Here is a 14,458-nt window from a genome sequence, read left to right on the forward strand (position 1 = left end):
TCATCGTCCTCAAGGCCTGGTGGGCCAGGATGTGCTCCATTCTCTCCTCCTCCCCCGTCATCTGCTCCTGATGCTCTGGTCAGATATATCCTTCTCCCGAAGCTGCAGATTCAGTGCCATCCTTTGAACCCTAATTAATTCTATAAAGCAAACATACACCTCTGATAAGCAACCCAGACAAAGACACAACAAAAAAAGCTAGCTGTAGGCCAATATTTCTTATAAATGTAAATACAAAAACTCTGAACAAAATACTAACAAACCAAATCTAGCAGCATATTTTTTATTAGATGGGATTTAATATTTGTATCATTCCATATTTTAATCATGTCAAGTAGAATTGTACTATTGTCACCACAATCAGTTTCTAAACAATTTTTTTTTCTACATGTACTCCTTGACATCGTCTCACTTTTACCCCACCATCACCACCGTCACCCCCTCCCCCTATCCCCATATTCTACTTGCTCTTCCTTTAAGTTAATCAATTCTGGGTTTCATATACCGAAAAATGAATAAATCATATAATACAGCTTCAAGAGAGTGACCTCCATTGACATAACACCTCTGAGATACACTCTGCTATGAATGAGCAAAACCCAAACCAAACCAAAGATACAGACACCTTTGGAAACCAGATCAGGTCCAGCCTGTATCATAGGGGGGATCTAGTGACAAAGTTAAACTGTTCATGTCAGATTTATGCCTTTATACTCCTGTCTCCTAAGCACTCTGTTTAGTAACCGCTTTCCTCCTATCCTTCGATTCTAGATAGGGGGAGTTCTCTGGAGGCTTGTTTCCCACATATTTCCACAAATGAATCCTGGGCTCCCATTGTTATCCATCACCTACTGCACACCAGATTCTCACAATTTAGGTCTGATCCTGATTCCTCCTTCAATTTTGGATTATATGGATTCCAATCCTTCAGTGACTGGTGATGGTGTGCTTCTTCCATGGGGACTTAGTTGGAATCTCACTTAGATGACTGCTAGTTTGGAGACAAGCCCATAAGATCCCAGGTGCTATTTTATCTGATAGCCAAGCACCATTTGTAATTTTTAATTTTGCTATAGCACCTATGTGTTCTGTGTTTCCTTCCTGAGGCGAGTATCTGGCAGGGCCATTGTGTATGAACTAATTGTTCTTAGGTGGAGCTAGGATTTAGTGTGAGCCCCAAACCCATTCCTGAATCTATGCTTATTTTTTTTTTAATTTGATGTAACTCGGGTGTTAATACATATGTCATATCATTCCATAGTTCAGTCATTACAAACAGAATTGTACAATTGCATCCATAATCAGTCTCCAAGCATACTTTTCTTTCCTGGACTCCTTGACATCATCTCCTTTTTATCTCTCCCATCCCTCTATACCCCCTCCCCCACAAACCTTGGTCATTAAGAGAATCATAACATCATGAATAAGCAGGATTTATTTCAGGAATTCAGGAATGGATCCATATTATATAATCAATGTAATACACCACAAAGAAAAAGAACTACATAATCATCTCTGTGGGACAAGTAAAATCATTTCCTAAAATCCTAATACTCTCTCTTAATGTAAACGCTGGAGAAGAGTGAAATAGAAGGGAAATTCCTTCATGTGACTCAGAACGTGTATGAAAAATCAACAGCAAACATTGTACTTAAGAACTTTCTCTTAAATTGAGAACAATATAGGCATGCCCATTTTACCACTTATATTCAGTATTGAATTAGAATAGCTAACCAGTGCAATAGATAAGAAAAATACATAATATCAAGATTGGTAAAGAAGCAAAAGTATTTCTATTTATCTATGACATGATCCTGTATAGAGAAAATCCAAAAAAGGACACAAGAAAACTTCTCAAGATAATAGAGGAATTTAGCCAAGTTATGGGGTACTTGGTCAACAACAACAAAAAACTCTATTGGGCTTCTATAACCAGCAATGATAAATATAATAAATTAAGGAAACAATTCTATTTTAGTAGCATTTAAGAGCATAAAGTAAATAAGAATAAATATAATCAGGGGTGTGAAGGACTTATATAATGAAACCTATGAAACCATGCTGAAGGAGATGAAAGAGCACTTAAATAAATGGAAGATGTTCTGTGTTCATGGATTGGAAGACAATATTGTTAAGATAAGAATACTCCCTAAAGTAATCTATAGAGTGAATGCAATCTCAATAGAAATTCCAATAGCCTCCTTTACAGAAATTAAAAAAAAAATCTCAACTTTATATGGAAGGTCAAGAAGCCATATATCCTGCAAGAATGCAATAATCATAAAATATATTTATAATTCAATGCCTTAACAGCTAAAAGACCAATAACCCAACCATAAAATGGGCAAAGGACTTGAATAAACATTTTTCCAAAGAGGACAATTCAAATGTCCTCCATATACATGAAAAGATGAGCAATGTAGTTAGCCATCATAGAGATGCAAATCAAAACTACAGTGAGATACCAATTCACTCCCACTCTGTTAGTTAATGTGAAAACAAAACAGAAAATAACAATGGCTGTCAAAAATTGGGGGAAATCGGAACCCTTATCCGTTGCTGATGGGAATTTAAAATTGTAGAGCAATTGTGAGAAATAATATGGTGACTCCTCAAAAAACACTAAAAATGGGACTATATATGTTAGGTATATGACTAAAAAACTTGAAAGCAGACACTCAAAATGAGACTTGAATACCAGTGTTTATTGCAACACTATTCACATTAGCCAAAAGGTGAAAACAATCTAAATGTCCATCAACAAATGAATGGATTAATGTGGCCTATATATAAAATAGCCAGTTGGAGGAATGTAGTCTTGCTGTGTGCTGAATATGGATGGAGCTTGAAGACATTGTGCCAAGCAAAATAAGTCAATCCCAAATCTGACAAATATGCATAGCCTCACTTTTATAAAATGGCAAGAAAATTCCAATGTAATTACCAGTGTTTATTATTGGTTACCAGGGGCAGAAGAAGAAAGGTAATGGGAAAGTTGTATTAAGGGCAGGGGTGCCCTTATTACTGCAAATGTTGTTAATATGTTGTACTCCTATAAAAATTAAATTGGCAATAGTTATAGGTAGATTTATTTATACCAATGGAGAAAGATGGAGAGAGAGGTAAGCAGGCAGGCTATGGAGGCAGCCTATGTACAACCCAAAACATGATGGGACTTGGTTCCTTGGTTTTGAGATTGAAGGTCACGGTTTGAAAGGATATCCCTTTTAATTGGCCAAATAATGTGCTGAGTGTACCTCTTCTATCTTCTAGTTCTTGTGTAGTATCTGAGATCTTTAAGCAGTGGTCCTCAAACTTTTTAAACAGGGGGCCAGTTCACTGTCCCTCAGACCCGTTGGAGGGCCGGACTATAGTTTAAAAAAAAAACTATGGACAAATTCCTATCTCTAAGTAGAAGAAATAAAAAATTGAAATAAAAATGTGTTGAATCAAATGAGAATGAAAATATAGTGCATGCTCCCCTTTATATGAAATATCAAAAATAGGTAAGTCCATAGAGATAGAAAGCAGATTTGTGGTTTGCAATAGCTGACAGGAGGTGGGGGGCAAGGGCAATGACTAACAGAAGAGGAGAGCATGATAGAGATGGGCAGACAGAGAATCAGAATGATAGATCAACAGAGAGGCAAAATTTGAGCGGGAGATAGGGATCAAGAAGGGAGACAGACTGGTATTAAAAAAGGAAAGGAAAGATAGGCAGAGAAAGAGACAGACCAACAAGGAAACAAGAAAATATACAAAAAGAAAGCCTCCCAGAGAAACAGACATGGGAGACAATGAGGCAAAAAAAAAAAATGGAAGCAGTGACAAATTGTAAAGTAGGGAGAAGGGCACCCTCTCATTCTCACCACTATCACCATTACAAATGCCATTGTTTAACTAGGTGAATGACAACAGGAAGGAGTTTTAGGATTGGGCCCCGAACATGGTAGAGATTTAGATGCAGATGGTATCTAGCAAAAAGCAATAAATTAGGCTGGGAAAGAAACGGAATCTGATATTTTTGCTTTTTAGAAATAGCAAGGGCCCACGTACCAGAGCATTTGTTCCATGTCAATACTGAGCATTTATCCTTGTCAACACTGTAGGGTTTGAGTTGTTTTTATTTTTGTTTTTAAGCCAACACATGATTTTTTTCAGAAATACATTGTGTGCAGATTTCCCATCATGCTTCCTGCCTCCCTAGAGGAAAATGCTTTGTTTCTTTGATAAAGCAAACTTACCACTTTTCTCTTTCACAGTTTTCTACAGTGTCTTGTTTTCATAGTTTAGAATTCATATGGCTCTTGGGCTAGTTTCTCTAAGATGTTTCTGCTTAGTATTCAGCTGTAGCTCCAAGGAGTTTAACTAACTCTCTCTCTCTCTCTCTCTCTCTCTCTCTCTCTCTCTCTCTCTCTCGTTCTCAATGAAAATTCAAGGGGAAACTACTCTTCTTCCTGTAGGCATTTCATTTTATATTCAAGGGACTTTTCCTTAATCTGATTGACATCTGATATTTGCTATTCCAAATTGTACAAAAATGTATTAGTAAATACTATAGACACCACAAGTGCCCTTTCTGTTGCATCAGACTCGGAAGGTGATCTTCGTGACCCTTGCTCCTCCCCAGAAGTAAAGAGTTATGGAAAGTAATTTAAGTTCTCAGGATCAGGCTAAGTCTCTCTCCCATAAATACTGGGTATCTAGAGAGTGAGTATGTGCTCTTTATGGTATATTAAGGTTTGGTATAGCCCACACCGTGTCTCACTTTGCTATTCTGCGATGGCTTCTGTGTTGCTGTAATGTAGGAAGTTATGTCATTAGTATTTCAAATACCAGTAGGGTCACCCATGATTTACAGGTTTCAGTAGAGTTTCCAGAAAATTGCCAGTGAAAACCCAATGAAGCACCACAAAATATTGCCAAATACAATGCTGGAAGACGAGCCTGTTAGGTCAGAAGGTACTCAAAATACAATGTGCCCACAACAGACTTGTGTATAGTAACAATCGTGGAGATGCTACAAGATTGGCAACTTTTTATTCTCTTCCACATGGAATTACATGAGTCGGAACCAACTAGACTGCACCTAAGGTTGCTGGACATGTGACCTGATTGCTTTGTGAAGGTGGTGCTAACCTACAGAGAGATGAATGGGGAATTTAGTATCCCAGGTCAACAAGCACCTAGCATTCAAGAGAAAATAATGGCACAGCATGTGATTTAAGATCCAAGTTAGAATGCTGCCTATTGGAATGGTAGCTACACTTAAAAGCAAGGTTTTTTTCTCACTATATGAAATTAGGAGATTTTAGAATTAGAAGTATTCTGAGATTATCCAGTCCAAATATCCCACTTAATTAAGGAAGGGTGGCAATGTTATTAGGTGCCCGCAATCAGTTCTGACCCTGTGTGCAACAGAAGGAAACACTACCTGGTCCTGTGCCATCCTCAAGAATTGTTCCCGTGTTTGAACCAATTGTTGCAGCCACTGTGTTAACATATCGTGTCAAGGGGCCTTTCTCTTTTCCACTGCCCCTCTACCCTAATAATCCTGATGTTCTTCTGGAGGACTGGCCTTTCCTGATACCATGTCCAAAGTATGTGCAATGAACCCCCATCTAGGGAGCATTTTGGCTGTACTTCTTTCAAAACAAATTTGTTGGTTCATTTTCTAATCTCTGGTGCTTTCAATAATCTTTGCTGGCAGCATGATTCAAATACATTGATTGTTTTTTTTGTCTTCCTTATTCAGTATCCATGTGGCTTTCACATGCATTTGAGGAGACTGACAATTCCATGGCTTGAGTCATACTTACCTTAGTCCTCAAAGTAGCATCCTTGATTTTCAAAAATTAAAAGAGTTCTTGTGCAGCAGATCTACCTAATGCAATACATTGTTTTATTTCTTAACTGCTGCTTCCATGAGCATTGATTGTGGATCCAAACGAGACGAAATCCTTAACAACTCCAGACCTTTCTCCATTTATCAGGATGTTTATTCATGATGGCAATGTACCTTAGAAAATTATTAAATGTGGTGTGCCATGGAAAAGAGACAGTGATACAACAGAGGTTAAGACATGGGTCTGGACATCAGATTAACCTGGACTCTTGCTAGTTGTGATATATTAGGCAAATTTGTAACCTCTCTTTATGCCTTGTAAAATAGGGAATATACTAGTATTCATGCGGTAGTTGTAGAAAAATGAGATAGTGTAAGTAATTTGCCTTCCAGTATCTGGCACATAATAACTGTTCAATTAGAACTCTATTAGCTTAGAAAGAAGAAATGGCTTTGAAAGAAAAGCAAGGATGTATCCAGTACTCACGGAATGTATAGCACTGCATTTGATATGAATTCTGCCTTTGTAGCACCAACCATATGTGTCTTTTGTTGTTATTATCTTGAATTTTAATAACTCTGGGGCAAGCAGGAGCCATGTGAGCATTTTACTCTAACCCCATCACTTCATACTTGCTTCTAATCTTTGTTAATATCTATAATCCTTCTTAAAGTTAGTATCCCATGTTCCCATAGGCCTCCACATGTTGAATAATTACATCTATCCAAAGGCTTGGAAAATTCCAGCCTCAATCAGAGCTACTTCTCCAAATTGGGGACTTCATAGACTGAGTATTGCTCCAAGTTTGATACACATTGTTGTAAATCCTTATTACAGGAAGACACATAGGATGGGGAACTGTTTGCTGGTTGAGCCTAATTGCAGTGTGCAAAGTGATTGCTTAGCAGAGCAGCCCTTTGAAAAGTCATGCTTCAGGGCCACTAGACCCACAACTCAGAGCTGCTTTGTGTCTTAAAGCAGGTCATTGGTACACAGTATTCTTAGTTACTAAAGGGGAGAAACTCCAAAGTAAATTCAGGGAGACTAGTGATCAGTGTTCTGCTGAATCCAGGAGGCATTTGAGGTCCTTTCAAAGGTTCTTATAAAGTTGAACAGAGATAATAAGTTCTGGGGAAAAAAGTTGAAATCCTTAGTCTTGAAAGGGTCTTAAACTGAAGAATTGATATCAATTTCTTTTTTTAATTCAGCCATTTTCATTTGAAAGGCCATTTCCTATATAAATATGTTTAGGAGAATTCAGGCTTTCAAAGTGTTCATTGCTGAGGTAGGTATATTGTGTGAAAAGAGAAACCTGGTAGACTTGCTTCCTGTCTATTAAGAGAATACAATCTAAGACCCTATAGGACATATGAGGCCTGCATTTAGATTACTTGATTAAGCAGTAGTTCACAGATACGTCTCAGATTTCAACTGTTATACCTCACTGGCCAAGGAAAATGCCTCAAACCACTCTTAAACTCAAATTTTGAAACGTATTTTTGATCATCTCCATAACTTCAGTGTCTTTCAGACTCCAGTTAATATTTATATTTAAGAGTTTGAGATAAGCATGGGGGTCCCTCCTTTTGCATTTTGATTGTCACCAGCCCATGCTTCTTAGTTGCTTGTTAACATGAGTCTTAGTTGCTCACTCTACTCTCTCTTATACATAGCTGCCGTATTGTGATGAAGACAGAAGGGAATCCTTGTTGAAGGTCTGGTTCTGGCTATGCCAGTATACATCCCTAATGGCTACAACACTGTGTTTGGTTTTGGGCAGAGGCTAGGGACCAGAATATACCCATCTTCCATACCTTTTCTCAAGTAGACCCAAGACTCACTTTCAACTTCTTCATCAGCTAATTAGAAATGGAATTGCCTTGTGTTTCAAGACTAGATTAATTGTTCTTTCCATGTGGTATGCCATTTGGGGAATTGAACGTCCTTGTCAGGGAGAAATAACCTTTAGCCCATATCAAGTTGGAGATTGTTAGAGATAATTTAGAGCACATTAATGTGCTGGTTAATGATGTTAATAACTTGTACACCTGTCAGAAGTTTAATTGGCTAAAAATTGTGTGATAGATACAACAGTGATTAAAAAAATGTACCTGTTGGGCCTGGTGTTATGTACAACCAAAATATCATGGGATTTGGTTTCTTGGTTTGGAAATTTAAGTCATGGTTTCACAGGACAGATCAGTTAATTGGCCTAATAATGTGTTTATTGCTTCTGTTCCACCTCTTAGTTCATGGCATGGCGCCTAGGGTCTGGAAAGCTTGCAAGCAGCCATGACAATTGGTGTCTGTTCACTTGGAGAAAGAAGAGAGTGAAGAATAGAAAGAGGGTATAGAATGTGTGCCTAATTGCCTCGTTTGCCAGGAGACAAGAACTGGTTACTATCGGACCACCATTACTAAACATTCTGATCAAAGATTCCACAGAAGAATCCTGATCAAAAAAAGGAAACTGTAGAATACAATTTCAAAGTGCAATGGACTTCAACTTTTCTGGAACCATAGGGCTAGACAAACCCCTGAACCTATTGCCCTGAAATAATATTTTAACCATAAACCAAAAATATCCTACAATAGTTGCACTAAACTATTCAAAAAGTATCTGCCTTGAGCATTACCCTCCTTTAATCATAGTGGCAACAGCGATTTGAAATTTTAGATAGGAACTTTTCTGGCCAGTGAGTTTATGTTAATGGGGGAGGCATGAACATATGAGAATCATTGTACAACTAAAAGAATATAATCACTGCCAATGAATTTTACTTGTAGAAATTGTGAAATTGGTGTATATTTTGCATTGTGTATTCTCAACCACAGTAAAAAGAAAAGGCAGTGTTAATTAAACACAGGAAGAAGTCTGGCATTTGATAGACACTGTTACCTAAATCCAGGAGGTCATCTTAACGAAAGCGTAAGACAAGGCAAAAAGGCAAAGTCTCCATATAAAGAAAGATGAGGCTGTGAGATTTTGAAGGACGGTGAGGTGGTTATACATGTGTCTACCAGGCAAATGAAGGTAGGCCTGGGTATAGATAGAGCTCAAGCTCATAAGTGTACAGTTATTTCCATCTGGATGGGAAAAATGGTGAGTACAGACACTGTTCACTGGCTAGCCTTTTGACTGTCATTAATGGGAAACTTGAGGCATGCGTAAGCTGGGAAATACACTGGCTTTTCACCAATTGCTTAAATTGTCACAGTAGCAATTTTTCTTCACACCCAAGATGGCGTCTCAGAAGTGAGAACTTAGAGTATGTATGTCTGAATCAGGGTTATAATTAATCACAGGCTGCGGGGAACAAACATCAGTTTCTGACCAAAGCCTAAAAGTTGGAGCAGGCCATCTAAATCATTTCTGGTGCTCTTTAGTACTGCATTCCTATCCCTTGTCCTTATTTAAATGCCAGTTGAACTCAGGAGTTTCTCTGAACTTTAATCATCTATACTAATGAAGGAGAGAAGGTGAGCATGAATCTCTATCAAAAGAATAACTACCTATGCAGCAGTAAATTTTAGATTGGTCAGGGTATGCACTGCATTGCCTTGAGACTTTTCATTAAGGAAACCTTTAGACAAGAAGCCCCTCCCATAGAAGGAATTGTTTCTTCCTGGTATATAGCTTCCCAACAGCTATTGCAGGTTCTGCATATAGTGAACAACCTATGAATGATATCAAATGAAAACTGTAGAATCTAGATTGTGTAAAATTGAGGAGCATCTTATCGTGTGCCTCCTTCCTCCAGTAGTTCTTCAAACATATCCATCTGATCCTATAGAGCAGGCCACAAACCTCCAAAAAGCTTCCCCACTTGTGCTACAGAGAACAAACCTTTTGTCAGAGTATAAAATTTTTCCCCAAGATCTGAACCATGTGAATCGGGATGTTGGATGTTTCAGTTTTTATCCACGACAGCCATTACAACTTGTACCATGTTTTGTATTTTCTAGTTAAAAAAATCATTTTATTGGGGGCTCTTACAACTCTTATCACAATCCATCCATCTATTGTGTCAAGAACATTTGTTGCCATCATCATTTTCAGAACATTTTCTTTCTACTTGAGCCCTTGGTATCAGCTTCTCATTTTTCCCCTCCCTGCCTCATGAACCCTTAATAATTTATAAATTATTATTACTTTTTCATGTCTTACACTGACCGATGTCTCCCTTCACCTACTTTTCTGCTGTCCATCAGGCTGGGAAGGGGTTATATGCGTTGAGGGAGTACTTGAGTAGAGTCCCAATGTCCATCTGCTACCTTAATACTAAATCTATAAATATATGTACATAGATCTATTTTCCCATCATCATATATAAATATATTTATACATGTACATGCCTGTATAGACCATTTATAGACCTCTATAAATGCCCTTTGCCTCCTAGTTCTTTCCTCTATCTCCTTTGACTTTCCTCTTGTCCCACTATCATGTTCAGCCTTCATTTCTGTTTCAGTAATTCCTATCGGTTACATTACCCTTGATCACGCCCTACCAGGCCTCCTACACCCTCCTCACCATCAATTTTAGATCACTTGCTGTTTCCTCATATTTTGTATTTTCAAAATAGACATTATGACTGGACTGGTGGTAGCTAGTGGTTTAGTGCATGGCTTCTAGCCAAAAGGTTGGCAGTTTAAATCAACCAGCTGCTGCATGAGAGAAATATGTGGCAATTTCCTTTCATAAAGATTACAACCTTGGAAAACCTATCAGGCAGTTTGATCTGTCCTAAGAAGTCTCTATGAACCAGAATCAACTCAATGGCAGTATACTTGGGGTTAGACAATATGGTCAGAAATACAAGTAAATACCCGTGTTCAAATCCTGACACTGTCATGTCTTCACTTAACTTCAAAATGGAAATAATACCTTTGTACCACCACTTGCCTATCAGTTTGCCATACTGTGTTGGCTTGCGTTGCTATGATGCTGGAAGCTGTGTCATTGGTATTTCAGCACAAGGCATTCCCTAAAATTTAATCAACTGTACTAACGAGGGAAGGAAGGTGAGAATGAATCACTACCTATACAGCTGTAAATATTAGACTACATTGTGAAGAAGGCCCTCAAGCATAGGAACAATTGTGAGGATGGCGCAGGACCAGAGAGTGTTTCCTTCTGTCAAGCATACGGTCGTTATGGGTTGAAACTGACTCCATGGCGTCTAACAACAATATCCTTGTAAGGTTGTTGCAATAATTAAATGACATAGTAAACTTATATCTTTGTGATGCACACAGAATCAAGTAAGGGCTCCATGTGTTATAATAGAGACTGGAGAGGAATATGACAAACTCCCAACTTCATCATGTTAGAGAGGAGCCAGCCCTTCTATGTAAAGGCATAGCCACCATATCTTTTATTTGGGACCAAGGCACTTATGTCAACATTCTGTGTTGATTATCTGTGACACAAAGACAGAGTAGGAGAACCATCCTGTAATTTAGCTACTGAGGTTAAATTCTCTTCAAATAGATACTTCCTAAATTTTCTCATTGTTTGTTTTTGAAAAGGTAGTGTATGTTCAATTCTTGTTCACCGTCAGTGCAGCAGATGCTATATCCTACTTTGTTTCATTGGCTTAATTAACAGAGAATGAGTGTTGTTAGGATTGCAAATCATGCAAAGCTTTCACATATCCAGAATGTCTGCCTATGTTTCTTCTTAAACTGTGATGTGTATAAAATTCAAATATTAGGGTGCATGTGTAAACTTATAGTATTATGTATGCATATAATACCCATATGTGCATATGTACACATTTGGAACATATTATAAAATGTTCATAATGTTCATAATGCTATACTTGGATCATTAGCTTACAATGTTAATGTTGTAATGTTAAAGACAGGTAAGTAGAATAATTATTGAGTCGAAGATTGGCTAGGATCTCACAGAGTCATCTAATTCAACTTCCCTTCATTCACACACCCTCGCCTAAATACAAAATTACATATAAAACATTCATAACTGACCTTCATCTACCTCATGCTTAAATATTCAAAATGATATTAATATCACTGCTTGACAGTGTAAAGACTCCCCTGCCCATGGATATCATGGGGTTCTTGTAAAGATAGTGTGCTTATAGTGGACCATAGTGCTGTACACTTAGGAAATACTCAGTTACCTATTATTTTTATCCCACAGCCTTTCTCTCAGCATATCATACTTCCGTGATGTACATGTTGCCTGTTGCTGTGGTGCTGGAAGGTATGCTACCAATGTTTTGATAACAGGAAAGTCACCTGTAATGGACAGGATTTTGTAGAGCATGTGTCCTATCCTAAAAAAACCTAGGAGGAATTGTCTGACCATCTAATTTAGAAAATTAGCCAAAGAACGGCTGAAGGATTACAGAATATTGACCAAGATTTCAACTCACATTTGACCTATAATCAGAAGGAACCAATTGCTAGAGAAGGGCATCATGTTTGTTAAAGTGGAAGGCCAAGGAAGGTGAGGGAAAACCCTCAATAAAATCTACCAGCACCTAAACACAATGATTATAAAGATAGTACAGGGATAAGGGATGTGTGTTTGTTTGTACATAGGGTCACTATAAATCAGAGCCTTCTCATAGGCAACTAACAACAGCATTATCATTATCACTCCATTTTTGGACCACTCGAGTTATTAGAAATTCCTTTCTTTTACCGAGCTATAAGCCTCCTCTTTGGTTCTAACTTTGCACTCCAAAACAAATCACGCTAAGTCTAATCTTTATCACATGATAGTCCTTGAGCATTTGAATACAGCACACATACCCCTAAATTGCCTCCTTTCTAAGCAAATTCTTTACAGGACACGTTTTCTAAACACCGTACCCCAGTCACTTTTCTCTAGTAATGTATGATGATGCTCTTATTATCTGCCCGTCATGGCAAAACACTGAAGTCAAAGTGAAAGTGTGGATGTTACTTGTCAGGCTCTGAAATCTACTTCTATTAATGTTGTTGTTAGGTGCCATCGAGTTGACTCTGACCCATTTTGACCCTATGCACAACAGAGGGAAACATTGCACCATCCTGTACCATTCTTACAATTGTTCCTATGCTTGAGCTTATTGTTGCAGCCACTGTACCAACCCATCTCATTGAAGGCCTTTATGTTTTTCATTACCTTTCCACTTTACCAAACATGTCCTTCTCCAGGGACTGGCCTCTACCGTCAATATGTAAAATATGTAAGATGAAGTCTGGTCATCCTGCCTCTAAGGAACAGTCTGGCCTTACTTCTTCCAATACAGATAGATCTATCTTTTTAGCAATCTTGGTACTTTCAATGGTCTTCTTCAACACCCTAATTAAAATGCATCTATTCTTCTATAGTCTTCCTTAGAAGATATTCCAACTTTTACATGCATATGATGCAATGCAGAATACTATGGCTTGGGTCAGGTACACCTTAGTCCTTAGAGCAACATCTTTGCTCTTCCATACTCTAAAAAGCCCCTGTGCATCAGTTTTCCTAAAACAAACCGTCTTTTGATTTCTTGAATGCTGCTTCCATGAGAGACAGATGCCTTCTATCCATTTAACATGATGTTATCCACTGGTACAATTGTGAGGATTTTGGTCTTTATTACATTGCATTGTATTCCACATTCCATTCCATCAAGGCTACAATCCTTGATCTTCATCAGCAAGTGCTTCCATTCCTCCTGACTTTCAGCAAGCAAGGCTGTGTCTTCTGCATATGGCAGGTGGTTAATAAACCTTCCTCTGATCCTGGTACCACATTCTTCTTCATATAATCCAGCTTATCTGATGATTTGCTGAGCATACAGATGGAACAAGTGTGATGAGGGGATACAACCCTGACACACACCTTTCCTGAGTTTAAACCATGCTGTATCCCCTTGTTCTGTTTGCACATATGCAAGTTCCAAATGAGCAAAATAAAGTGTTCTGGAATTCCCTATTTTCTCAAGGTTATCCACAGTTTACTATGGTCCACACAGGCAAATGCCTTTGCACAGTCAATGAAACACAGTAAACATCTTTCTGATATTCTCTTCTGGAGCCAAGATCCATCTGACATCAGCAATGCTAGCCATTTGTCCACATCATCTTTTGAATCTGGCCTGGCCTTCTGGTAGTTCCCTGTCAATATGCTTCTGAAACCATTGTTGGATGATCTTAAATATAAATTTTACATATGTGCAATATAAATGATATTTTTCTATAGTTGGAGCATTCTTTGAGGTCATCTGCCTTTGAAATGGGCACATCTATGGTCTCTTCTCATCAATAGGCCAAGTAGCTTTCTTCCAAATTTCCTGGCATAATGAGTGAGTGCTTCCAGTGCTTCTTCAGTTTTCTGAAACATTTCAATGGGTATTACATTAATTCCTGGAGCCTTGTTTTTGGCTAATATGATCAGTGGAGATCGAAATTCTTCCTTCGGTACCATCAGTTTCTGCTCATACAAGGGGGCACCCCCCAAAAAACTGGATTTTCCCCCCAATGCTCTGTATTTAATTTGTGTGCTGTTGATTTTTTTTACAAACAACCTTATCACCTTCAAAGTAATCTCCATTACACTTAATACATTTGTTGAATCTGCAATTCCATTATTGGAAACATTTTTC

At 38.1% G+C, this 14,458-nt stretch overlaps 1 protein-coding gene across 1 annotated transcript in view; it reads left to right on the top strand.

Moving 5' to 3' along the window:
* Nucleotides 1-14,458, top strand: part of ENOX2 (ecto-NOX disulfide-thiol exchanger 2) — a 363,165-nt gene that overhangs the window by 184,105 nt on the left and 164,602 nt on the right. The window contains exon 3 of the mRNA XM_045288355.1: nucleotides 12,016-12,078. Within this exon, the coding sequence (XP_045144290.1) occupies nucleotides 12,016-12,078 (63 nt within the window). The remainder of the gene's footprint in view (nucleotides 1-12,015; nucleotides 12,079-14,458) is intronic.

The sequence above is a fragment of the Echinops telfairi genome, unplaced genomic scaffold (genome assembly GCF_000313985.2).
Source record: "Echinops telfairi isolate 266 unplaced genomic scaffold, ASM31398v2 ScPeMD7_20;HRSCAF=75, whole genome shotgun sequence".
Taxonomy (NCBI): Eukaryota; Metazoa; Chordata; class Mammalia; order Afrosoricida; family Tenrecidae; genus Echinops; species Echinops telfairi.